The sequence below is a fragment of the Manacus candei genome, unplaced genomic scaffold (assembly GCF_025592945.1).
Source record: "Manacus candei isolate 608988 ecotype Guabito, Panama unplaced genomic scaffold, ASM2559294v1 h1tg000062l, whole genome shotgun sequence".
In the NCBI taxonomy this organism is placed as follows: Eukaryota; Metazoa; Chordata; class Aves; order Passeriformes; family Pipridae; genus Manacus; species Manacus candei.
The window spans coordinates 2,606,338-2,634,079 of record NW_026138110.1 but is presented as its reverse complement, the minus strand read 5'-3'; the positions used below and the strand labels follow the sequence as shown (position 1 = coordinate 2,634,079).

General features: G+C 41.5%; 1 protein-coding gene across 2 annotated transcripts in view; it reads left to right on the top strand.

The window, feature by feature from the left end:
- Positions 1–855: 855 nt before the first annotated feature.
- Positions 856–27,742, top strand: part of TRPC3 (transient receptor potential cation channel subfamily C member 3) — a 36,126-nt gene continuing 9,239 nt past the window's right edge. Inside the window, exons 1-5 of one of the 2 annotated variants that reach the window (XM_051804945.1) lie at positions 856–886; positions 10,158–10,929; positions 20,148–20,333; positions 24,812–24,976; positions 27,055–27,271. In XM_051804945.1, coding sequence (XP_051660905.1) covers positions 10,189–10,929; positions 20,148–20,333; positions 24,812–24,976; positions 27,055–27,271 — 1,309 coding nt within the window. In that variant the 5' untranslated portion in view covers positions 856–886; positions 10,158–10,188. Of the gene's footprint in view, positions 887–1,423; positions 1,972–10,157; positions 10,930–20,147; positions 20,334–24,811; positions 24,977–27,054; positions 27,272–27,742 lie in introns of those variants that run through there. The other variant, XM_051804946.1, reaches the window with a different exon arrangement.

The following is a 27,742-nucleotide window of genomic DNA, read 5'->3' as shown; positions in this document are numbered from 1 at the left end:
TTTGCTCTATTATGTACATAATTCCACTCAAAGGCCTCAAAGGGCTTTTGCATGTGACAAAAGACATAAAAAGCCACTTCCCCAAGCAGTTCAAGATGCAAATTAATTAAACTGATAACAACAAAACCCAATTCTTTCTTCAAAGCTGTAGCTGAGCAAATTATCTCAGTGAAACTCTTGTTTGGCTTTTCCCGTGCCTCAGGAGGACAACTTTCATACACAGGGAAACAACAAAGATAAAACCATGGATGATACTGATAGCAGTGTGAACTAATGAGTTATTATTTAATTATGCTAAGAGACTTCATGATGCTCGCAGGTGAGAATTCCATCTAAGCAGCCATATGTGGATTTAAAGTCCTCTTTGAAGCTGTTGGAAAACTCATCTAGGTATCAATTTTAGCAGGACCTGAATACAGAATCTGAATCCAGGTCGATGCAAATTTATACTGATAGTCACATAATGCTGCAAAAAAGTTTAAAGCAAGAGAAAACTGGCATCTCAGTAGAGCACAGACAAAGAAATATCTTTATTATATATAATTTGACACATGTGGTCTGTGTGTACGTACTGTTCTGGATGCTCTGGGTATAAAAACACACATGCTCTGTCTTGATTTTAACAGGGTTGCAGTCTTGTCACAGAATAACTTTCCCCATGGCATAACACACCAAAAACCCCTCACAAGAAGAGAAGAGGTAGTACATCTCTGTACAGCAAGAGTCTTTGTGACTGGTATCTATAGAGCATAATTAGTTCTGATTACATGCCATGGGTGTCTCAGCATCCTCCCACTGTTTTCCAGCTTGGCACCACGCAAATCAGTCAAGTCTAAGGCAGAGACATCTGGAACACCTTGGGAACCTTGGCTCGCTTTTACCCTCCGTAAGTCAGTCAAAAGTATCTCTTTTTACCTGAAAATTTCAACTTCTCTGTTTCCACCGTGGGGCTGAGGATTTCTCTAAGTAACGACCGAGCTTTGTGAGGGTTTGATCGGGCTGGGCACAGCTTTCGGGCCATTTTAACAATAATTACCTCGCTGCCGGCAGCCCACCGCCTCACGTTGTTACCGGAGCCGAGCAGCCCCGGCTCCCTCAGGGTTCGGGGCCGGCTTTGCAGGGACTCTCCGACAGCGAGAACATCCTGAGGGCTCCCTCAGCACATCGGCAGTGCCGACACCTGGAGCCCGGGCGTGGCGGGAAAAGGCCGTACCTCAGGTGGGCGGGAAGGCGGGGGCGGCTGAGGGACATTTGTAGCGGTCCCGGGACAACGCGCCTCCCCCTCACGCCCCCCGAGCCGCCATGGAGGTGTGGTGGGGCCGTGCCCTCCTCTCCGGAGCGCCCGCTGCGGGAGGCGGCCGTGCCGTCCCCGGCCCCGCTGCCTCCGTGACGATGCTGTCCTAGCGAGGGATGATGACAGGGAGAGGAGGAGCGGGGCAGAGCCGCCGCCGGGAGCCCTGTGTCTCGCTCGCCTCCCCGGCACCACTTCCCGGCTCCCGCTGCCGGGCTGCGCATCGCGCCGCCTTCCCGGCGGGCGGCGGGAGCACAGGGCGGAGGGGCGGCCGCGGCTTTGTGCCGAGGAGTTTGTCCTCTCCAGGTGCTCTGTCCCCCACCGGGCAGGGCTTGCCTCCTTCTCCTCCTCCTCCTCTTTCTCCCGCCTCCTTCCCCGTCGCACACGCCGCAGGACGAGGCCGGCCGGGAGCGGGAGCAGCCGCCGCCAGCACCGCCGCCTGAGGAGACCCTGACCATGTCGAGCAAGAGCAGGAAGAGCAAGGAGCAGGGGAGAGTGACCTTCCCCCCGCAGCAGGAGGAGGAGGAGGAGGGGGCAGAGGAAGAGGAGCAGCAGCGCCGGCGCCGCGGCTGGAGAGGCGTCAATGGGGGGCCGGAGCCCCCTCCGCCACCCCAAAGGGCTGTCAAAACCCTCCGAGAGCCCTACGGCTACTACCCGCCCCCCCCTTTTGCCAGCACCATGTAAGTGGGGCCCGGGGACGGGGGGGTGTTCGGAGGGTGCCGGCCGGGAACTTCCCCGGAGCGGCCGCGGGGATGCGGCTCCCGGGAAGTTGCGGCGCTCGGGGCCAGGAGGCGCCGGGAGAGGGGCTGGACCGCGCCGTCCGACCGCCAGGACACCGGGAAAAGTGCCCTCGGGGCATCGCCCGCTCCCTGCCTGCCCTCGGCGCCCCTCCCCAGCCCCTGGGCTTTCCCTCTGCCCCGTGTGCCGGGGCACAAGAGATTCCATCTCTTCCATCCCTTTCCCCCCCTCCCCTGGATACAAGTGTAGCTGCCGAGAAATTGCCTGATTATTGGTTCAGCTGAGGTCTTGCGAACCCGTTGCACCCTTTTGTACTCGGCGGTGCTAATGCATCCCCTTTAGATCTGTGTATTTGTTGCAAGTCTATGCTGTGGTAAAGACAGATTCCCCACGGAAATCTAGGACACCTGTGCAGAAAATACTTGGTTCTTGGGATGCATCTTATCCTGTTTTATCCTGTTTGATGTGCTTTTCCAAAATTTAAGTTTATTTTCTAAGACGCAGTCATATATATATATATAAAGATCTTGACCATGACTTGATTTACTGCAAGATATTCAGTTTTACTAGTAGGGATGTTAACTTTCTTTTCCTTGACTTGTTAAATGTAGGTTGTCCATGAATTATTCACTTATTTTTATAGCATGCTGCAGTTCAGATAGATATACCTCTGAGGATTACTTGAGTATTTTATGCTTTCAGGACAATATTTAGTTTTTAATTAAATACTTTAATTACCAGATAGCAAACATGCTGAGTTTTAAGATAAGATATTCAGCATTTATAGAAGAAGCCTTAATTAAAATCACCCTAGAGACAACTGTGAAGTACAGAAATAATTAGGGTGGTGCATACAATAGGATAATCACAAATAAAAGTGATTTTTACCATCCCAGTGCAGAAATTCTTCACAAGTACCCTGTACCCAGCAATCTGGACTTCGAGTGAATTGACCTTTCGTGTGTCTTTACCTGTCAGAAAGTTAGTTGTGCTTGAGTTGCTTGTCTAGGCTCCCTTATAGTTGATGGAATGGGAGAGGAAATAGCAGTGGGAAAGGCAGCATAGTCATTTGTCTTCTTTCTTGAGGTGCCTGTCTTTATCCACCATAAAAAGAGCCTGGAGGATTAGTTTAGACTTGGACACTTTATTTTTAGACAGTTGAAGCTAGCTCAGATGAATTATAAGGTATGAGTCCTAAACTCCTGGATCCCCAGTGTCCTTCTAGAATAGTTGGCACGTTCCTTTCTTTAAGAAATGGGTATTATGCCACCAAGGGATCAAACTGGAATTCACTTCACACAGCTGTAGGTATTTGAGCCTGGAGCAAGGTCCATCTCTTGGAATTGCTTCCTGGTGTATAATTCTTGTGGTCCTGTCCTGGGAGTCTGTTAGAGGAGTGCTTCAGATGGACTGGCAAAAGGGCTGACGTTAATTTATTGAGTAGGAGTCTATTGAACTATTGGGGCACAGAGGTAAAGACCCAGAACTAACATTTTCCCTGTTATGTGCCCGTGGTCATCCTCGGTATGGCACTAGGATTTTTCTCCTGGGGTAACATTTTGTGTTTGGTGCTAATGCCTAAAATCAGAGGGTATGCTAATGAAATAAAGATAAGTTTATTTCTGAGTATCAATTTGCTCAAAATGCACTCATGTTGACACATGTAAAGCTTTAGTGTACACAAAGCCAGGGTGAGAATCCTTATCTGGAAGAATTTGTAGTCTAAATATTCAGTACAAGGTGTGAGGGGAAAGAGGCAGGAAGATGTGAAGTAGTTTGCACAAGCAGACAGACTTAGTTGGTGTTTGAAATGTCTTCTTTCTGGAAGCTGCAACCTGTGCAAGGTACCTGTCAGTGTACAACTGGCTCCCTCCTGTGCCAAATATTGCTGGAAAAAACTAATTAAGCTCAGATTCCCACCAAGACTGCATACTGGATGTAATACTTGTTTCACGAGGTACTATATGTCCCAGTGGGAAAAAAGTGGATGAAAACTGTAAATTAAATGTTCTAGGCATTAGATGCCTGATTTTCTGAGTATCTGAATTATATTCTGAGTATCTCTGAAAATCACAGCAGAGTTTTGTGACTGGAACAACAGAACACAAGTAAAGGACTGAGTTCCAAAGGAGCTTTAAAATTCTTTGTTGCTGCAGCCCTGTTAACTTGGTTCTTTCCTGGTGAGATATTTTCCTTGCTCTGTGTGTGTATAGATGCCCTCCTGTCATCAAGATCTAGTCCTCTTTTCCCACAGGAATTCAGATGGATGGTATTTTCCCTTGAGGAGTTAGTGAAGAGTAATGGTAGGAAAAAGCTCTGCATAGTTTGTGGGGCGGGAGGGGATGGAACAAACTAAGTGTGTGTACACCTCCTCCTGATATCTCACTGTATTTTGTTCCATTTGTTTTTTGACTAATTCTTTCCATTTTGGAGCCAGAACTTCTGTGAGCTGACACGAGGGCATTTTGGATGATGGATTGTGTCGTTTCAGACCAGTGGGAGAGTATAGACCTAAGATCTTGCAGCTGGCCTGATTTATGTTCTGCTGTTAGCTCAATTCACCTCCCTCTTCTGGAAAGCCCAGGCAGTAGTTCACAGAAGGGAGAAGGAACCTCTCATTTAATGCATTTTGGGTTTGCTGCAGGGACTCCCAAATTGTGTGGAACAAGTGCAGGCTTTCATGCAAACAAGAGATGAAGGTGACACCGTTTTTACTGGTGAAGAAACAAATTTAACCAGCGGCCTCTTCTGGCACATGGCTGTAGCAGAGCTTGGAGGGATGGGAAAGCCTTTGTTTGGGAGAGGGAATGAGGCTGGGGGATTGCCCCTCCAGCCCTGCCTGTGGCCCTGCACCGAGCAAGGAGCTGCTTCCTCACATGGAACTGCACAGTCTTTTCCTGGGATTGTAACAAGACTTTTGAAGTTGCTTAGTTTAAGTGATCTCAGATGTCACAAGCTACAATGCTGCTCTTATGTATGTGCATGTCTGAGCACTCACTTTTTAAGGCAATTATCATCTTTAATTTTAAAACTGGGGCCTTAGAGGTTACTTTTAGCAGACCAAGACTCACAATCCTCATCTCCTTTGTGGCTGACTCTGGTGGTGTTGCTTTTAAGTGCCGTGGGCATGATGGACTTATCTGATCTTTCTGTAATCACTGGACTGCATTTCCTTTTCAGAGATAGAGTAGAATCAGGATCACTAATGTACTGTAGTTCAGCAGTGGGGTAAACTGCTTGTAAATTGTTGATGCCATCTTTTATTGCATTTAATAGTTCAGGGAGAATAACAGCCTGTTCTTCAGCACAAATGTTAGAAAATTGCTCTATGGATCTGGGAAGGCCCAGAATGAAACCTCCTCTTTCTCCAGCTACTCTCCTTTTCTTTTAGAATTACTTATGTGGTTTGCAGTGTTCAAAGAATAGACTTAGAAACAAGATTATAAATCTTTTGGATTGCTGTAGATGAGATAATGAGCAGGATAAGGAGTAAGGAACTCTTGTGTCATTTATTTGTCCCACTTTTCTGTTCTGCTGCAGTTCTAGAAGTTTGAACATGAGAAGGGGTAAGGCAGGGAACAGAGAAGGATTCTGTCATTGAAACAGCCCATGGAAGAAGCAGAGGGATCATCAGGCTTTCTCCAGCCTTTAGCAGTTGCTGTGTTGCTCAGATATCTTGCCCTGTATGTAGGCAATGATGTGATGCAATGTAATTTCATAGTAAATGTGATTTGTTCAAGGCACAAGAGGCGAGGGGTCATTGCTCGTTTAGCAGAAAATTCTTTCAAGTAATTTTTTATTTCCCGTACGAAGGTCACACGTTTTAGATGAAAGTATTTAAGGTAAACAGAAATATGTTATAATGTAGGATAGTTCTTTGTGTCTTATTTACCTGGTATGTAATGAACCAGTTGGTTGTTCAGAGTGTAGGTAATGTTGCTCTGTCTGAGAGCTTGTGACACTTATCACTCGGTAAAGGTCTTGGAAGGTGATTATGATCCTTTAGGAAATAAATCCAGATAAAACATGTCCAGATGTGGTGAAACAGGTCAGTTAACATGACTGATCTCAGATTCCATCCTTCCTCATCTCTACTGAATAATTAAAATAGAATAACTGGGCATTTTTCTTACTTGGTGTTTTCGTGGGGTTTTTGCCATGCATCCTACAGATGTATTTTTTTTGTGCGTTCTTTCAGCTATTTGGAACAGTTGGGAAGAGAAGCATCATGATTTCCATCTCTCCTTCCTTCCTTTAATGTCACTTGTCAGCTCTTTACAGAGACAGGGTTGACAGTCTGAACTTAAAAGGCTTTGGAAATAGAACACTAGTAATTAATGCACACTTAGTTCTATTTTAATCATATTTTTAAGCCAGTCTAATGATACTTAGAGACAACCAACTTGAGATTTTGTTGGTTTGATTATTTCAGTTGGCAAATATTACATATAAAATTCTCTGAAAATGATTAAACACTTAAAGTTTTAAGTATTTTCTTAATGCTTTGAGATAGCTTAAAAATATCAGATGACGAAGAGGAAAGCAGAAAATGGAATAGGGGACCTTGTACCTGATGCTTCTTGCATACAGTACTCTGACCAGAGCTGTGCTGGCTTTGAAGTCTTTGAATTTGCTGAGGGAAAAGTGGAAGATGAGAGGAGAGAGGTGTGGATGAACCTAAAAGCCTTCTGGCTGTGTGGTGCTGTACAAGATTTTTTGCTTTTTATATTTTTTTTTTGGGGGGGGGGGGATGTCTTGGCAATATTTTAGTCATTGAAATACCAAGCAACGTTCATCTTGATTTGGAGAAGATATTGCAGTCACTTCAAATATATCATTTCTGTCACAAGATTTATAGTTAAGGATATCTTCCTTATTGGGAAGATGCTCTGATGCAACACTTTTGAAAGGGTATAGCTCTCTTTATGGAAGTCAGATGAATCACCTCAGTCTGACAGTGGGTTTTGAAAGGAAGATAGATAAAATGAAAATAAATGTCGTATTTCAAAATATGCTGAAAAATTAAACAGAATATATAGGGGAAAATCTGTTGTTATGTATTTCATGAAAGATAAATGAGATTCGGAGTGGCAGTTTGGAGCCTTAAATCAAGAAGTGAGCATGAGTCTATTTGTCTTTTTTGCATTTTTAATTTTTTTCTTCATAACATGGCAGTAAACAACTACGTTTCTATTCCTATATGGTTTTGGATGTGGAGGAAGAATAGAGATGTAACAGCATAGCAGGCAATAAGATCTTGTTTAAAAGGAAACTATGAGGAAAAAAAAAGTGATTTTACTTCTGGTTTTGTTGGGGAATAAGGTAATAGCATAGTGTGGCTGTTCACCATGTGCACTCAAATCTTTGTCTGAGTACTCCTAAATTGGAAATATGCCTGAGCTTTAAGACACTAAATCAATTCTATGTTTAAGAGTCACAAATCCTCTCTGTTATGCTGCCTTTTTTCATAGATTTAAAGAAAGTGGTACAGAAGAGAAAGAAAACGAAAAATGGATCCTGTCATGTTTGCCAAAGCACTTTTGCCACATATTTCAAAAAGTAAATAGCAGTTAGCGTTGCTTGTACTGCAGTGCCACTCAGGCTGTTTCAGGTAGTCCAAAAATACCATTTTCACAGCTGAAAATGTGGAAAAATCAAATGCTTCATCCCACAAGAGACCTGCCCTTGATAATGAGCATCACAGTCTCTTCACTTGGTGTGCAGTGGAGCTGCCCATTTGTTTGACTGGGTTTTAGGATATTTGTAGCTGTGATAAAGTGATTAAGATTTTACATTTTGCTGAATTTATTGCAGCTGATGCAGATAGCTGGGAGGCCAGACATATTCTCCCAACCTGAATGGAATTAGTTCTGCCCAGTGAAAACTCTTAGGGCTGACATTGCTGCATCCAGTGATGTCAAGGGGTGTATTCTGTGGGGTATTAATGCAGCAAAGCTTGCTATTGAAAGATCACACTCACAAAAACCAACCAAACAGCCTTTAGGAGGCTGTTCCTCTGGCTGTGAGTATGAACTTGAGGTCCTCAGGATATTTAGCTTTTGCAGCTGCCCATGCAGATTCCACTCTGCCCACTTCAGTGGGTAATCTTTGTGTGCCCAAAGGTGCATGTGGCATTTTCCCCTTGGTTCTGTCCTTTCTCAGACTGACAGGGTTTGCTTAAAAAGGGCAGTTTAATATTTTGGTTTGCCCTCAGCATTCATTACACGGACCCACACCTCTTCTCATGCACTGAGGGTAGAAGGATTAATTTCCTCTTCGGTTTTTCTGTCTGGCCTTTTACTCCTGTATCTGAGTTTTTCACCAAAGTGAATAAATTAATTTTCACAATGCTCCTGCAAAATAGAAGCCAGCTGTTCTTTTTCTAAAGATGAGAAACAGAGGCATATAGGACTTAAGGACCAAATTTGTAATTATGAGGCCTGTTTGTCTCTATGTAGCATATAAATATATATATATACATAGTGTTATGTGTATTCAAAGCACACCTTCCATTAACTCTTACATTGTTTATCAGCTGCATTTGGTGTTCCTGTGCCCATCAGATCATCCCAAGTGATCCCTATCCCTTCATAGGGATCTTTATCAGTGGATTAGCTGACAGCAGCTGGAGACTGTCTTTCTCACTATCGAACTGCACTAGAAAGCAAAGGGAGATTGCTGAGGGGTTTCACATTTGTTTGCAGAGGGTGATGAAGGAAGATTATAGTATCCTGAGGACCTTTCCAGGCCTTTGGCCTCTGCTCTGGCAGGTGTAAATGCTTCTGTTCTTCCCCCAGCTGTGACCTCTTTAGCCTGATTCCATTTATTCTGTTGTTTCGGACCTTGCCAGGCAGTTGTTTCCTGTTGTTTTCTCCAGTTAGGCAGTGTCTGCTCCTCAACCTCTCATCCTTTAGCCCATTTTCTTTGTAATTCCTATCTGGTCTCAGTGCTCTGAACCTCCTGTCCTGTCTCTAGCTTCCTTACCTAGTTAGATCCAGCTCAGCATCCCATCTGCCTGTTCTCCCAGCCAATACCTTCACTGGTTCATAATTCCAGTTTCTGTGTTTTCCAAATTAGCTTGCTCACCCTTTCTTGTGTTCCCCTTCTCTTTTCTCCCTCTTTCTGCTTTTGCAGCCATTTTTTTGCAGAGAGTTCACAGGCTCCCTGGTTCTCAGTGTTGTTTCCTAAACAATCTCACTTTCCTACACTCAGGTTTTCTCTTCCCAGGGCGGCCTCTCATCCCAGTTTTCATTTTCATTCATTAGCTCTTTGGCTTTCCCTTTTTTCTTGATTATATTGCAAGAATGCATGGGAACTTCTGTAACTAACTAAATATATATACATACACTCATGTAATGATTTTAGCTCTCTTCTTTCAGCTGCTGGAATGGTAGATGTAGAAATAGGACCAACAAAATCCACAACATTGCAGGAGTCCTAAGTGGAGTGAGAGCCACTCCCAGTTTATGCTGGATGACTCCTGAAGTCTGGAATCTGTGAGCAGTTTAATTAGGAAGTCTACTGAATGTGTATGTACTGTTGTTTTTCAAAGGCTTGTAGTTTGATCAAATTGACTCGTGAGTAGAAGCTTCCAGGTTTAAATGTTTCTAGTAGTAACAGTAGGTGTGAGATCAGCTTCATTATGTGTTGCTTGGCAAGACATCATGAAGGAAATGTGTTCTCACCTCCCTTTTGTGTGATCTACAATATAGTAAGCACAAATGTTACCTGCCTTATACCATCAGCCTGAATGCCTGTGATGGATAGTTTTAATTACTACTGAAAGTAGTGTAGTAGATGTGTTTTCATTTTATATATGCACTGAGCTGAGAGGGGTTTATGAAGAGAAGCGATGTCTTACATAAAATAAGAAATATTAATAAATTTTTGACCATGCTGAGAAAACACAAATAGCCTGTGGCATTGAACCTGTAGGTTGCAGACAAGCAAGAGTGAAGGCAGAGTGATCACAATACAGGACAACCATCGGTTGTCAATAGATGGGCAAATGACAAGGGCAAATTAGTTGTCACTGTTTTAGCCACGGGAGAAGCGGAAGCTGCAAATAACCAGCACAGTGAATTTCTGTTACTTTTTGTTTTGTTTTTATTTTTTTTTTTTCATTTAGGTACATTGAGGAGAGTCCATCCCTGAGACGTATGACCATGATGAGGGAAAAGGGAAGGCGCCAGGCCATCCGAGGCCCGGCCTTCATGTTCAACAACAGGGGCACCAGCCTGACGGCTGAGGAGGAGCGTTTCCTGGACGCGGCCGAGTACGGGAACATCCCCGTGGTGCGCAAAATGCTGGAGGAGTCCAAGACCCTGAATGTCAACTGCGTTGACTACATGGGCCAAAACGCCTTGCAGCTCGCTGTGGGGAACGAACATTTGGAGGTGACAGAACTCCTGCTGAAAAAAGAGAACTTGGCACGGATCGGAGATGCCCTGCTGCTCGCCATCAGCAAGGGCTACATCAGGATAGTGGAAGCAATCCTGAATCATCCTGGGTTTTCAGTAAACAAGCGACTGACTCTGAGCCCTTGCGAGCAGGAGCTCCAGGATGATGATTTTTATTCCTATGACGAGGACGGAACCCGCTTTTCTCCAGACATCACCCCCATCATTTTAGCTGCCCACTGCCAGAAATACGAAGTCGTGCACATGCTGCTGATGAAAGGAGCGAGGATAGAGAGACCTCACGATTATTTCTGCAAATGCAATGACTGTACAGAGAAGCAAAAACATGATTCTTTCAGTCACTCTAGGTCGAGGATAAACGCATACAAGGGACTGGCGAGCCCGGCCTATCTCTCCCTCTCCAGTGAAGATCCAGTACTCACTGCTCTAGAACTCAGCAATGAACTTGCCAAGTTGGCCAACATTGAAAAAGAATTCAAGGTAATGGTGGTTTTGTGTTTCTCTGTCTTCTCTCTGTTTTAAAGTTGCTGCTACTTCATGCTGTCCTTGGATGCTGAAATTATTTCCCATGTCTTTACTTTTTTCAATAACAAATACTCTCATGTTGTTTATTGTCTCTTTTATTCTCGATTTTGAGTTTTCAGTACATAAACTTTTAATAAGAATTTTTAATGAAACGAAATTGCTTTTGCACTTCCTGTGTACAGAGAAAATTGGGAACTGGAAAAAGTGTGTGTTCTGATAACCTTGCAGCAGATGGAAAACAATTTTGGTTGCAGTAGCAGACAAGGATTCGTTTTAATTACAAATTCTGAGCGAAGTAAGTCCAAAAAGCAGAAATGTTATGCTTTTCTTGAGCAACTGTAGCATTGACCTTATTCCCTCTTTTTAATTTGTACTAATTGTGACTGATGTCTCCAAATTGTTAAGAATACCGAAAGTGGGTAATTTTTTTGACACACCTTTTAGAAATGTCACTTCTTCAAAACCAGCTGCTAGACTAATCACAGATGTAGGTCCTGTTGCCTCATTTTGAGCTGTATCTGCTTTTGTTTCTCAGTGCCCCGAGTTTTTTATATGTTTCAGCTCCTCCATGAGACAATTAATGACTTAATTAACTGTTGCACAGTGCTTTTCTTAATGATTTTTCCCTGAAAAGTACAGTAACACCCACCTCCCCTCTTGCCTGCCCTCCTCTTCCCCCAACAAAATCCCACCAAAACATCCAACCCTGCTAGACTGTGCTATAAGAAAAGCTCAGCTTAGGGGATGACAGATTGTTCTCACTGAGTAGTGATGTTAACAGCATTGCCTCTAGTTTTAATAACGAGTTCATTGGGGTTCTACAAGGTCAGTGTTGGGTACCACTTGTTTGTTTAGTGCCTTCAAAAACGATCTGAGAGAGACAAAAATAAGCAATAGCCTTCCCAAACAACAGCAAACACTGTTATCACTGCAGAGTGCTCAGAAGGAATATAGAACAACCTGGAGAAAAACAGGCAGAAATTAATCAAGTGAACTCTGCCAGAAGAGGAAGAAACCATTTTAGACTCCCGAGAAAGAATAGCTCCAGATATAGCTAAATGAGTTAAAACATAATTTAAAAATAAAGTTTTCAGGGGTGAGAAGAATTGGTGTATTATACCACGCACTAATAAAGTGTAAAATTCAGCTTCAACCTTTCCTTCCTTTGCTGAAGGAACCCACTCATACCATGCTGTGTATTGTGTAATCTGGCAAATTCATTGAGTACTTCCTCTATGTATTTATTCAGGGATATAGGAAAAATGCTAGGTTTTTTTCCCCTCTGCTGAAGAGGTACTGAAATGTGGGCAAGCTCTTTGTGAACAAAAACCTGAAGAATTAGAGGATTTTATCATGTGCACAGAGCCTGTCAGCTTGTGTGCTGCACACAATGAATTAGTTATGTGCCTCATTTAGAGAGCATTCTAGAGGGTTAAATCTCTGATGTGTGTAATTTAGTCTGTTTATCACTGATTCCTTTTCAACTAGGCCAACAACCTGAGAGCCACAGGGGCTCCAGAATCGTGTGCCCAAGATGGAGATTTATGGGTTTTCTGAAAAATGCTTTGGTGGTTGTGGATGCAAACCTTTTTTTTTTTTTTCCCCCCTCCTTTTTCTCCTGTAGTTTCTTAGAGAGAACTTTTCTTCTGGGTTGGCTCCTCAGAAACTCTACCATCCATCTTTATCTATGTGATACTGCATACAGATTTTGTTATTATACCTGTGCTCACTGGTGGGCTTAGGGATTCGATGTAAGCGTTATACAGCTTTCCAGGAGCCTAAAATACAGTCTCTGTCACCAAAAGCTAAATTAAGTGAAGCTGCATCATGCTTTTGTTAGGTGAGGATGCAGATGATTAGAACTGCATGGAAAAATTTCAGTAAGAATAGAAATTCATGGGAGGCTCCCATATCATAAGTACTAATACCATGAATAGAAGCTGCATCAGAAAAATAAATCAGCTTGAAATTTTGGAGGAGGAAAAAGCAACGTTTTTTGATGGGGCTTCTCATTTCAAACCAGAACTTAAAAAAATTACTTCAGTTTTTAAAATGTTAATTCCCTGATATTTTGGGATGCCTAAAACCCCAAGAAATTCACTATTCTGACAGTTTTCAGTATTGTTGGATAGCACTTACATAGCTGCTGACCTTGCCAGGTGTATAAGATAATTCAGCTTAGGCACCTATGGTAGAAGTTGTTCCTGGCTCCTTGCTAGCAGGAAATTTCCAGCTTCTCATCAACATCAAAACATTCCAGTGAAATAATTACTCTCCTCATTGACATCACATCTGTCTCTTTTTTTCCCCTTCTGATTCCTACGCATCTCAGGGCGTTTTTTTCTGTTTCTACCAAGCCTGGCAGGAGAGTTGTCTGTTTGCCTGGAGTCCCATCTGTAACTGTGTGTTCAGGGCTTTCTTTCCCACAGATATGTCACCTGAACCTGCTCCCATCCCAGAGGAGAAGGCTTCTAGTCCAACATTGACCCTCTCTGTGAAGCAGAATGACTGACAGACTTCTGCCACGTTCTCCTCTAGGATCATCACTGGGAAATGCTCAAGTATTCCCATCAAATTCAATCTGTAGCACAGCACTGAGCGCCTCTGTTTCAGGGTGAAGAAAAAGGGGCAGAACAGTTTGTCTCCCACAAAAAAAAAAAAAAAAAAGGACAGATCTGTTTAAAGGGACTTTTGATAACATTCATGATTTATTCTTAATATCTATGGTCTTTTAAGTCCCACAAAGTTTCCTGTACGTGCTCCGCTTCCAGGACTCAGAGCAGTCATACAAAAAACTACTGTTCTAGGTGGTTTTCCCACAGACAAAGAATATGGGTTGAACCTGTTTAAAAACACCTGAGGGTAAAGTTTCCTGGTAAATGCTTGTTAAATTGAACCTTGTATCTTCTTCATATGCAAAGTCCCGTCTGCCTCTGTCGCTTGTGATTTATACTAACAAATTCTAATGAGCAAACTGGGGTTTGCACAAGAGTATTAGAAATGTGGGAAGGTGGCTTAGAACCTTCACTCGTGATAGTCAGCTCCCTATGAATATTAAAGAAAACCTGACTAATTACACTGATTTTGTTTTGTTTTGTTTTGTTTTTTTTTTCGTTTTCCCTTCAGAAGAAAGGAGAAAGGATTCAAAGAAACCAGTGAACACTCATTTTTCTTGGGAGATACAAGACAAGTAGCCAAAAATAAGGACTGAAAATGAGTAACGATAGATGAGGAAACAGAAGCCCTAAAGACAATTGCACTCCACTTCTTCCATCTTCAAGCCTCCTTACTTCCTACTTGTTTGTGAAATCCTTGTTCCAAGCTGCTGTTGGTCCTTTTGCTCTTCTTCATGTATTTCATGTTTGTTTAGTTTCTTCTTGGTGCTTTTACTCCTTTTTGTTCTTTGCATCCATTTGTCTTCTTCCCTTACTTTCTTCTATTCTGTTCCCTCTCTGGATTTTCCTTTTTCTTGCCTCCCTCCTAAGTGCTCACCTGAGTTTCTACTACATAATTAGAAAGAAAGCAACATTGTTGACTAAGTTCTGGGCGTGAGATGCAAAACCAGAATTCTGCTTTGCTCTGGGCTCGTTCACCAATTCTGATATTCATAAGGACTTTTATTACCAATGTGCCTGATCAGAAAATGTTTTCCAAGGATATCAAATTTGCTGGTCCAATTCCTTTCTTTTGTTGAAAAGGACAATACCTGTTTAAGATAGAGAAAGTTATGGAAGGCTGTTCTAATGGCACCTGTCTTTATGAGTGGTTGGAGATCTCTGAGGTGCATTGCTTTGTACCTGACAGACTGTCCAGGGAAGCTCAGTCTGGAACTGTATCTTGTCTTAATGTAAATAAGTGTTCATTACCATAGTTGGAGGATTGTGTTTTCTGGTCCCAGCAGCAGTTTGCAATACAAAATATTCCCAATTTTTATGTTTTCTTGTTCTTCTATTTTTAGCAGCCCCTGACCACTGTGGCTGCTGTGGGTTACTAAAGTTAATTGATATTTACCCTCTTCCCTGAGAACTTTAAAACTGTTACTGCACAGGGATGGGAGAATTCCTAGTAGTCAGAACAGCTGATGGAACTTTCCTTGGAGTCACCCCAGGAAAAAAGGACAAGGTAGCTAAAAAGCCACCTTTTTACCAGCTTTCAACTAAATACCATCCTGTGTAAGCAAGCTCGATTCTCCAGCTGAAATTGCTCTAGCAAGGATCAAAAAGATCATAATCCTGCTTTATGTAGGATAAATCCCTGTTCCCAGTTTTGCTGAAAGCTCCTCCTGGAACCAACAGAAGATGTGGACGTGCATCCAAAAGCGGAATCTGTCCCTGTTCCAAGTAAATTTACATAGTGTTATCTCAGCTGAACTAACAAAGAATGTTCAAGCTTGATCTACGTTCAGGTCCAGCTTTTGGAAGGACAGTGCCCAGATCCATAATGAGCAGTGCAGTTACGTGCTTGATTTGCATATACAGTTGTGTGTGCAAGCTGAGTGTATATGTGATGTCAAAGTGGCCATTTAATACACAGTACATTTAATAGCATAAATTTATGATCGCATATAATGGCTGTGTGAGCTAGTTATGTGGCTGGGAATACTTGTGAAATGTGGTGCTTAGAGGAATGCAACAGAAAGCATCTCTGCATCTCATCTGACTGCATGGGATTGCTCAGTGTACAGTTTCTTTGGAATAGTTTAAAAAAATCCTACGGGTGAAATCAGCCGAAGGCTTTCTGTTCGTGTCCTTCATTCTTTGCATACATTGATGTGTTCTTTGTAAAAATTCTAGGTGAATTCAGGAGGTAGTTTTTGATGTGAGGAGTGAGAACAGAACAGGCAGAGTTGGGCAGCCTGAGAGCCAAACATTGATGTGGACCAGAGTCCTCCGAAACCGCTCATGAGACACAGCTCTGCAATCCCAGTCGTTATCAGTTGTCCTTTATACGTAGCAATATCACCCACAGAGTCTGTGATTGTAGGCTGATATTTCTGATGTTACAAAGATCTTCGGGTAACTGTTAATTTTTTTATTTTTTTTTGAGAGATAACATTTAAGATGCTATAACTAGTAAAACCAGCTGAGATAGGCTGTGAATTATTTGGAGAAGCACTTTGTTGATTAAGGAATCAGAGTCCCTGTGTTATGATGGAAATTAGGCCAGGAGCCCTGCTGTATAATATCGGTGCCTGCTCTGTTTGGTGTTCTCCTGAAGATCAGCTTCATGTCACCAAGCTGTCAGCTTGCACAGGTCCTTTCACCTCCACACAGGGAGTTCTCGTAGCCTTGTTTAGGACATGGAAGAGGTGAGTGATCTGGTGGCTGCGTTTGTATGTTCTCAAGAGTAAACCCAAGTGGATGTGTATGACCGAGACCACAGATTCAGGTTTCTGATATTTGCACAACACCCCGGAGGTAGAAGATTGTTTCAGAATTGGATCCCACGGTCACAGCGTGGGTAGTGTTTGTCTGTTTAATTCTGTAAAGCAATCAAATAGACTGGGATAAATTTGATTTGCTAATACATAAGTAAGTAAAGACCTGGAGAGGGAAATCTGACAAGTTTTCCTAGCGTGAGATTCAAAGCCGGAGTTGGATATTAGGAATGCACATACCGGTTTTCAGTTCTCATAACAGCATTTGTAAGTAACATAGCCTGTATTTAATCCCTAAATTTGATACAAGAAGACTTAATCCATCATATCTTTAATCTTATCTGGCAATAAGCACAACTTTCATAAGCAAGTGGCCTATCCACCTATCAAATTAAAACGTAGCACTGTTATTCAGTAGAAATGTGGGTAACTTTGTGTTGCAGGCAAATAGTCCATGCAAAGCAGTCTGTCCTTCTGGAACCAGCAGGCTATTCTAGACTGAATGGGTGTATATTTTGGGATGCCAGTTAACACAGTGTGAGCTGTGAGAGCAGAAGCTTTGCACCCTCTGCCAGGATCAGGCAGGAGCTCTGACACACTTGAGGGGATGAGTCTCCATCCATGAGAGAACAGCAAAATGAAACCATCTGTGGTCTATTGAATTAACAGTCTTCATGAGATACTACTGGAGCTGCAGTTTGTCCCCCTTTTGCCATTTTGTAGGCGAGGTTTCACAATTGTAATTGCAAGTGAAAATATGTTCTTGCTTGGTCTGTGCTAACTGAGAAAGTAACTTCTGAGTAATGTACCTTTTGGCTTTACATTTGTGTTATTTTAAGGAAAAAAGTTAAATAGTAAAGAAAAATGAGTGAACCTTTAGCAAGAATAACTACTGTTATTTCCTAACTATTAGAAGCCCATTATTTCTCCTTCTTTCTCTTCACATTTAACAAAGGATTAAGAAAAGACTGTGTAAATGAAGCCTCTCCCTGCAACTGGACAGCCCATGTTCATTCATACAAGAACAAAATTTGGTTATGAAACACTTGAATAATACAAAACCAGCTAAACTAAACCGTATTAAACTTTAATGAGACGCCACCTTGAAGTGTAGGGTAGATAGAAATAACACCAAAACAGGTACTTTAAAATTAAAAAAAAAGCTACAGGTGCCTGCAAAGTCAGGCAGAAAGAATGTAGTTTCTCTTTTAGCCATATTGTACTACTACTGAAATCAGTGAAAAATTAGTGTATCTTCCCATCACTGCATACAGTTACTTCATAGTGTTAAAGAAAATGTGATTACCAGTTTTATTCCGGTTGAATTCATGTTAAGCTGTATCTGATGATTAGTATGGTTTTTGCTCAGCCACCTCTGTAAACGCCTGCCTTCAGCTGTAGTGAAAAGTGCAAGCAACTCCTGCTTGAAACTGGATGTTTAAGGATGTTCAGGTTCTCACAGATACATAACTCTGTTGTTAAAACAATATAAAGAGTTTTAAGAACACAAGGCTTCAGTAAACTGATGGCTTGGTTTTGGTTTTGGCTTTACTAGATTGACTTTAGTCACTCCTTTGTTTTCGCTTAAGAAAATCCCCATCTTCTTTTTACATTGTCTTACCTCTTTGTGCTTTGCTGAATATCCTCTCTAACCTGAATTCTAGCAGTTCACACTTACAATTTTTGGCCCCTGTGATGAAACTCTTTGTTGACCAGACTGTCTAGAAAGACTGTTCCTCTTTTATCTTTTTTTTTTTTTTTTTTTTTTAATGACTGCTGCTGTTCTAGACACCATCCTGGAGTCTTCCTTTGCACGTGTTTTATCTTTGTAGGATCCCTTCCCTGAGTTTAATCATGCATCCCAGTATTATTTTTATAATTGGCTCTTCTGTACTGTTCTCCTCGGTTACCAAAAACAAATCTAAAATAACCTTACATCCTGTTGGTTCACTGACAACTGAATTAATTTGTCCTCTATGACCAAAGGAAATAACTGGCTTCTGTTTAGGTCTATGATTAGGACGGGTTGTTTCCAAATCTGTATCTGGGATGTTAGTCTTATGCAATAACACAATTCCTAGTACTATTTGTTTGTCTCCAGTAGTGTTTCATTTTGATTCATATCTGAATCTGACCTATGGGATCATAGCTGATTCTTGAATCATGGCTGATTCTTGTAGTTATCCTATGCAGTATCTTTTCCCATCATTTCCCAAAATAATTTGAAACTACTGAGAGCACATCAGTTTGTCCCATTATATAGATCCTAAGTTGAGAATTTAGCAAAACTAGCAGTAGAAGGAAGTAAAATTACTTAGGAAAGGAGGAAAACATGAGGGTTTCAGGAAAAAAATTGAGATTAAATGAGAAAATTATGAGGGTGGAAGCAATAAGGAAGCATTTTTTAGAAGACAGGCACCTCAAAGGGAAAATCTATACCCCCAAAAAGTGATTTTAAAAAGGCAGTGTCTGGAAATGAACAGTAAACACACACAAATGAAGAAACAGAGGACTCAAAGTAGTGTTTTGATGGCCTAGTGGGGGAAAAAAATAGAGAGTAGAAAAACTGTGGAGTCACTGAAAAAGAAGGCGGTGCTGTTTCCAGTTGGGCACTGCAAGCAAAGATTCAGATGTGCCTTACAGAGCTAATCTAAAAATTTTGAAACAGAGCCACAGATGATGTGTCAGAAGAGGGAGGAGATGAAAAAGAAGCAAATCTTTGTGATGCTGCCTTACAGGAGCAACTGAGGAGTTTAAAGGTAGCACCTCAAGAATAAGACAAAAGCTATGTTGAGTGCTGAGGGGTTATGAAAAGACTCTGAATTGGAGGAGGGAGATGTTTTTAATAACAGAAAGCAAGTGTTGGCTTCATATACTTTCAGAAGGTAATGCAAGAAGAGCTGTCGATTCCAGCAGTAATGGAAGGAAAAGCTGATGGAGCGAGAGAAAACACGATGGAGATTAAAGAAAGTCATAAAAGGAATGATGTATGAGAGGTATAGACAGGGAGGTGAAGGGGAGGAAGGGCAAGATGGACAGAGCTCTTAGATAAAAGGGTTGAGGTTTTCAGAGATGTCTCTGTAGTTCAGCAGTGTTGTCAGAGGAAAGGCTGTCTCTTAGAGAATGACCAAGGAGCCTGATACCTTTGAAGAAGCTGGTTTCTGTACTGCCTAAACAGGAATTTTGGGGTATTTTACCCACAATACTGGTGTCCAAACTCATGCCACAGTTGTTCTGTGCAGTTACTTTGTAACCCACTGTACACATTGTTGGGTGTGAGCCGTTCCAAGGGTAAGTCGGAAGCAGAGAGAGGGGGGCAAAAAAAGGGGAAATGAATCCAGGATACATCAGAGTAAAGAGTAAGCAGCCATTTCAGCAGCGTAGAAAGAGCTAAAACGTATTCATAGCCTGGGAGGCAACACTGTAAGAATGATTGCGTTAGTTGTCTGAAAAATTTTTGCAACAGCGAGATGACTTTTTCAAGTCCTGGTTTGTCTGTGCAATACTTATTTGTCCATTCAGCTTTCCCTTGTTGCCCATCCAGCTTATTTTATTACTCTATTGTGTCGTGTTCCCATGCTCTGTTAAACAGCTGCCACCATCTGCTGTTCGAGTGCCCACCTCGTGTCACAGAATAATTGGTTCTGCCGTACGAAAATCCTGTAATGTGCTCCCACCTTGACGTAGCGCGAGTCAAATGCTGTTGATTTTCAGTGACTTGTACAGGTTCTTCCCTCCTCCCTGCTGGCTCCTAAGTGTTTGTCACGGGCCGTCTTCTGTATCCCTCCCGTTTCAGAACGACTACCGCAAGCTGTCCATGCAGTGCAAGGACTTCGTGGTCGGTGTCCTCGATCTCTGCAGGGACTCGGAGGAAGTGGAGGCCATCCTGAACGGGGATTTGAACTCGGAGCCGGTGGAAGCGCAGAGACACAGAGCCTCCCTGAGCCGTGTCAAACTGGCCATCAAGTACGAGGTCAAAAAGGTAACCCCTCGCGGCCGGCGCTCGCGGGAGAGCTGCCGTCCCATCGTGGCGCAGGTCGGATCGCTCACTGAGACAGGGTGTGTGCAGTCAGGACTCTCACAGGGCAGGAGCTGGCAGAAGGGGACTGTAATGAAGGAGTTTAGTTTAATCTGCTTCCCAACAGCTGAGAAGTGGCAGGAGGTTTTAATGACACAGATCAGGTGTGCTGGCAGGGCCGTGACAGTTGGTCAGATCCTTCTCCCCATTAATCCAAAAGCAGACATTTCAGCGGAGCCAGATTTTCACTCAGGAAAAAGTAAGGATGTGTCTTTATGCCAGTTTCTGTGATAATATCTAATCCAAAGAGAAGACTGCCTAGGTGAAACTGTTGGTGACAACCCATGAAAATATCTGTTCTGTTCATTATTTATTTTTATTACTTTTACTTCCTACGTTAAATAACTCGATTCAGCAAGAAAATTCTGGGAAGTTAAGTCTTGCAGCCTTCTAATAGTGTTCCTATCAACACATGGGGGTTTTGTTTGTTTGTTTGTTTGTTTTCAAAGAAAAGTCTCCCTTTCACTACTTCAAAAAAAGGAGAGAAAACATTTAAGTTGACATTAAGTGTACTATTTATGAATTCATTTCAAAGTATGACAGTAAATCAGCTTATCTGCAACTATGTGAGTCGTAGTGAGAAATTTACTCTGTGTGTTCCTTTAAAAATATTTTAAAATTCAGCCCTGAAAATGTATGGAATATGTCTGTGGCTGGTTAATCAGTTCATCTTTGCACTTGGGTTGATTAGTGTTTTGGAAAGTACAATGTGTTTTCAGTTGATGCCCCTCTCAAAGAAATTTTTAATGAACAGTTATGTTGTGAATGAATGTTGTGCACTGAAAAATGGAGCTGTGTATTGCAAATTTGACATAATACATATCCATAGCAGCTTTTATTGTATTGCTATGCTGTTCTCCTCAAAATCCCACACTACCCTAGTGCAGAGAATAGTTAATACTGAGTCCTGCTGTGAGAGGACCCAGGAAATACAGCAGTGCCTATGTATTATTTACAGCTACCTATTTACATGATTAGCATAATTTCCATTCTTTACAGCCATTATGGTTTCATCATCTCCACAAGAAGCCTTGTGTTTCTCAGAGTAAATAACCCTGTGTTCTGTGGCAACCTCTCGAGCCAATCTGCCACATAAAATGGGTTGTGAGCACCCTGCCAGAACAACTGGGAAATGCTGGTGTTTATCATGTCCCCAAAAGATTGGTAACAAAAATTCTCAACACAGATCCCAAGCAGTGAATCACCATTTCCAATGTGGAATTGATCTACAGCAGATAAATGCACATTAATTACCAAAATTCAAGGTAAATATATACAAGCATTAAATTAATTTAAAAGAATGGAACGGGGGGAAAAATCAAAGTGCATAAGCATGTTAAGTGTCTAAAATCACATAAATTCTTTATGCTGTTGCATTTTAATGTGTATAAATGTTGAGACTCGTGTCTCAGCTTTCTTGCTGTAGACTGTGGTTTTCTTTTGAGAGGTTATTGTCACTGATGAAATTCATTGCTGAGCAAAGGGCCACACAGATCTGTTAAGAATGACAAAGATCTGCATAGTGGGGAAAAAAAAAAAAGACAATTCCACATAGCAAACTTGTTCTCTTCTCTTGCAAGAGATAAACTCAAAGTGTTGACAGATGACAAATACAGTTCAGGGCCTACGAGACTAATGATCTTGGTGAAAGGAAATAGATGGTGCAGAGTTGTTACCATATTGATGCATGTTCCCTGTAAGTGGCCATGACAAGGATTGAGCCAGGAAATGTCTCTGCCATGGTGGTCCTTTGATTTGCTGGGCTTTGCTCCATCACAGATGGGACAGGTGACAGTGATGTTCTGACTAGAACGGATTCAGGTGTGGGAACTCCACACGGGATTATTTCAGCCCTCTAACTGTAGGAAGCTGACAAGGCTGTGTTCCTTAGCTTTCCATATTTCTAGCTGTGCTTCTGGGTCAGCTACATTAAGGTCAGTTCCCTTGTGCAAACAGAACTACAGGTCCATGAAATAGTTAATGAGCCATATGCCCTTTTCAGAGGGAGGAAAAAGCATATGACAAGTGAGCAAATGTGCTCAGAAGTTCGCTGCCAGGGAAATGGAGGTTTTAATTCTATTAGTAATGAAACCCTTGCACTTAATACCCCAGGTACTGCATCAGAGTTTAGCCCATCTTTTAAACATGATATGATTTTGAAGGTAAGGTTCAGACTGAACCTGCAGCCCCAATAGTGAAGGACTGAGGGAATTAAGGAGAGGGAAAAAAAAAAAAGGAGTTAGAACAAGTAGTCTTGCTTTGTATGCTGAATTGCTGCTGCAGTAGTGCTTTTAGTTTTGTGTCTCAACTCTGTCTTTAGATTGCCAATAAAATTTCAGAGAAGAGCTGACACTGGGCCAAGTTCTGCAGTTCTTGCCAGGATAAAAAATCAGAATGGAATTTCTGAGTGAAATCAATAAAGGTTGGAGTAAAATCACAGGATTTAATTTTCAAACACTGAAGTTTTGAATCGATAGATAAGAAAGAAGATACAGAATTCTCTTTGTGTGTTGTGTGCTTGTGTATCAGAGCGTGCCAGGATCTGCTCTTGCTACATCTAAACTCAGCCATTAGGATGGTAGGAATAAATAACATTATAATCACTCTTAGTCACAGAGAAAAATATTTACATACTGGTGACTTGGTTCGTGGTCATGAAACTGAAAACATCAGAAATGTTACAGTCAATTGTGCTCAGAAAAGCAGCTACATTAAAATTGGGGTTTTTTTAAATTTCTTTTAGTTACCAAATACTGTCCTCATGCACCTTTTTTTGTTCACTGGGGTTTGGGCCGGATCTGAAAATATTAGATCAATGTGATAATAAGATCAACATATGTAATGAAAAGTATGATGCTGCATGGAAATTAAAATGAGAGAAGAGAAATGCAGAAAGGTTGTAGGATGATGTGATCAATAGGTAAAAAAAGTACTTAAAATGTGATGGGGACCTACTGTCTTTGGAGGAGATGAAGCTGTGGGGGGAGACAGATAATACAGGAACATACAGACACAGAAGATGGATGGGCATAGAAGAGTTTACAGTTGCCGAAAATAAAACCAACACAATCATAAACTGAAATATTTCAGTAGACACAGAGAGAAGAAGGATGAATTTCAGAGGTTTTATGGCGGAGAAGTGACACAACTTGCTCCGAGGGCTTGGAAGTGCTGGACGTTGTGCAGTTGCCAAGAGTTAAATGAGTCGCTGAGATCTTCTCAAGAGCCCTCAGACTCACTGCCCGAGAAGAACTTGCCCATAACTCTTGGCGTCTTATTCACTAAATCTTCCCTTTTCTGTGGAAAATTATAGCCAGGCAGATCTCCTCTTAGTGTCAGATCCAAATGTTGATAGAACAGGAGGAATAAACCAGCACAGAGCTCTGGGTGAGATGCCAGAGCTCCCTTAAAGCTCCTTTACTGTTTCTTCCCGTTCCCTCTGGTAATAGAAGGAATGATGTGGGTGTTTCTTCTCCCCTCTTCCCTACGGTTTTAAGCCTGATTTTAGAAATGTCTTTGTAATTTGAAATAATTATTTACTTTCCTGCCTTTGTCCGCAGTTAATCTGCTGTGGGATTTGTCCCTTTGATGTCCTGAGTTGACAATGAAATTTATCTTACTGAAAGAAGAGGCTGGGGGCATTTGTCAGAATGCACAAGCACACAAAAAACCAATCTCTTCTTCTCAAATGGGCCAGGCTGGCAGGTTTTATGCTGCATAAGCTTCGAAGGTGACAGCCTAGGAAAAAAGAATAGAAACATAGTTTGAGTTGACATTAATTTCTTAAAAGACTTTTACAATCTTTTTATTTATTTCTGTTGGCCAATCCACTCTATGTACAAGCCACTTTAATATGTGAACTGGCTAATGAATCACACACCAAAATGCTTAGGGACTTTAATTTTAGAGCAAAGTAGATTAAAGTATGAAGATTGCTTCCCTTTTTGAAGTTCATGCAACAGCTTCAGATTTCTCTTCTTGAGAGCTTTAAAGTTCCCTGTTTTCATTGCCAATGATTTAATTTGATTTTCTTTAAGAAGTCGGTCCTGTTGTACTACTCTATGCACTTTTTAATGAGATTTGGAATATTAATGGAGTTTTGCAGGCAAGACCTGGCAAACAACAGAGTGTATAGTACATAATGATCTCTACTGAGTAAAGGGATAATAAAATGTGTATCCAAAATTTACAGTATTTTAATTATTTTTTCCAAAGTATAACCAGCTGATATCAAATCTCACTCTTAACCCAAATTATCAGTGTTACCAGGATTATTTTCCAATCCTTTCTGTGTAACACCTAGCGTGGTGATCGTGGTTGTGTATGTAGCAGTTACATAACTCTTATTAATGATAACATGTTTTGTTTCTTTTTCCTTGCAGTTTGTGGCCCATCCAAACTGTCAGCAACAGCTCCTGACTATCTGGTATGAAAACCTCTCAGGATTACGGGAGCAGACCATTGCTATCAAGTGTCTGGTTGTGCTGGTTGTGGCACTGGGCCTTCCATTTCTAGCCATTGGTTATTGGATTGCGCCGTGTAGCAGGGTACTGAATTTTATAAATTACCTCTCTTGTAACCTTCTGGGAGCTGGTGTTCAATTTCTGGCAGTTAACATGCAGTATTGTACCTCCAGTTCTGCTGCTTCCAAATTTTAATTAATTGATGATATTTTTAGCGTTCTCTAATCTTGAGCCAAAAGATGCCACTTGTTTTATTTGCACTGTGAAGAGGGGACCACAGTGATGAAGCATGAAAATAAACTGATGTTACGTTTAAAGAAAGAAAAGCTCTCTCTTCTTTGGGAGCTTTTTTTTTTCTTTTTTAAATTTCTGCAGAATGTGCTCACCTCACAGTCTCTGCTATGTAATTATATCTGTAGTAGTAACGTGGGTTTTTTGAAAGTCACCACTCAGATTCTTTATTAAGTCTCCTCTGATGGCATCTTAAGGTCTCATGCTGTTCCCACATAAACCATTAGCAGAACATCTGTTGACTTCACTGATGCAGAACTTAATCTTAAGTAAAATATTTGTTATTCCTGCCCTAGGAGGTCTGTTTACCAGCTGAACCACAGAGCAGAAATTAAACTAAACGCAGTATTCCAACCACGAGATAGGATATCTTTGTAAAAGAACATAAGTGTAAACTCCTAGCTTCTTAAAATGATGCAAAAGTGTAAGGGTGCTTTCAGCTTTCCTGATGATCTCCCAAGGAAAGTAATAGCAGTAGTTTCTTTGGAATCCTGGTAGTCTGTGGCACATGAGTTGTTTGCAAATGAAGTATATTTGGTAGATCTTTGGTAAATCAGATGGAGGAAGATTTCTCTGTTCCTTAAATTGTTTTTGAAATGTTAGTGTAAATTTACTTCTGTGCTGAATGTGGTCTTTCAATTTTATTTCCTTAACAAGCGTACAGCAAAGAAATGTGAGTTTCATTTATATTTTTCACTCTTGTAATTCATCTCAGGAAGGATACAATTTTCCTCTGCTTCTACGTATTTGAAGGGAACCTGATCTTTTCTCTGGGTTAAATATTTATTTGCTTTAAAGATAAACCTTTACGGAAATAGTGTAATTGTTACTCTCATTATTCTCTGAAATGTCACTTTCCATTAATATCTTCAGTAAATATATCCCTCACTCACTGCTCCATATCATAGAAATGTATTAGTATATTTTTAGCTGGTGTCCAACATGGCAAAGTGACATTTGTCCTTGAGCTCTAATTCCCAGTACCAGAAACACCTGATGTTTTTCCTAGTGCTCATGTCAAATAAAGTGCTATACATTCAGGTCAGTTGTTTGATACTGCAATTACAGAATGCTTTCTAAAGGTCAGGAGCAGGAAAGGAACCTGGGACTGTTTGCACAGGTAGTAAATGCAGTTTAGTGTGTGCTGGTCTGCCTAGTTCCCAGCATCTGACCCAAATTCCAGGAAAACCATTCCTTGAAGTAAGAGTCTGATATTCTGCAGGTCCTCTCCTTTGGTACAGACAGACTGCCCCTGCTGCTGCTCTGTTTTTTTACCAGGTGCAGATGTGAACTGAACCTGCTGAATTTATTTGAAAATCATTAATATTTCTGACCTTATTTTTCTTAGTCCATTTTGTGGAACAATTAATTATTTTTAGTAGGTACAGATATTTATTTGGCACTTCTATATCTGAACATATGTTCTGAGGATGGAGTACAGTAGCCAGAGATAGACAACTGTAATTTTTCCTAGAGCTATAGTCACAGACAAGCTAATAGTACACTCTTGTTGGTAGGGGAAACATTTTGCTACTCGGAGATTTTAATAATTTATCTTTCCCTGGGCTTGCTTTACGAACTCCTTCTGGTCACTGCCGTTGTACGTCTGTAATTCCTTGGAGTGTTTCCCCTCAAACATTGCCATCTAGAGTGTATGGAATGACATGCACGCTCAGTAACAGGACAGCATATTCCACGAGGCTCCCTGTGGGAGGCTTTCTTCTGAAACAGTGAAGCATCACAGCTCAGTGCACTTGCAAGAGTATCCTTTAAAAATGAGCTTGCTGACTGTCCTGAGCCCGTTTATGCTTCTGGAATGCCTGATGTTCCTTTGAGAAAACTGAGTGACTGCTTTCATTCTGCCTTTGCAGCTTGGAAGAATTCTTCGAAGCCCATTTATGAAATTTGTGGCACATGCAGCATCCTTCATTATTTTCCTAGGCCTGCTGGTGTTCAATGCTTCAGACAGATTTGAGGGTATATCAACACTACCCAATGTCACTGTTACTGATTACCCCAAGCAGATCTTTAGGGTGAAGACCACCCAGTTCACCTGGACAGAAATGCTGATCATGGTATGGGTACTCGGTAGGTATAAGGCCCCTTTATCTTTACATCAGTTGTTTTCATGCAGATATAAATTCTAAAACATAAATTATATAAAAAATATAGATTCTGTGAGGCTGTGATCTGGATTAAATCCATGTCAATTAACTTCTGAGGAGATGTTTGAGTAAGAAATCTGAACTACACACAGCCAAATTCCACTTTCTATGCTGAAAAGCATCTTATTCTGTAAAGTGGAGAATCAGCAGTGTAAATTGTGCCATGTATATTTGCTCATCTGTGTTGTTGGGTAGTTGTGTCCCTGTGGAAAAATTCAACCTGATTCAGAAGTGGTTTATGAATGTAAACGGTAAGAAAGTGAGAGGAAGGGTTTTTCCCACATTTTACATTTTTCCTCCTTTAGAAGTACGGAAGTTATGTTGTTAGGCCATAATACTTCCACTGCAAAGTCATGGCTCTGTGCTACCCTTTGTGGAGGTGCCTGAGCTTTAT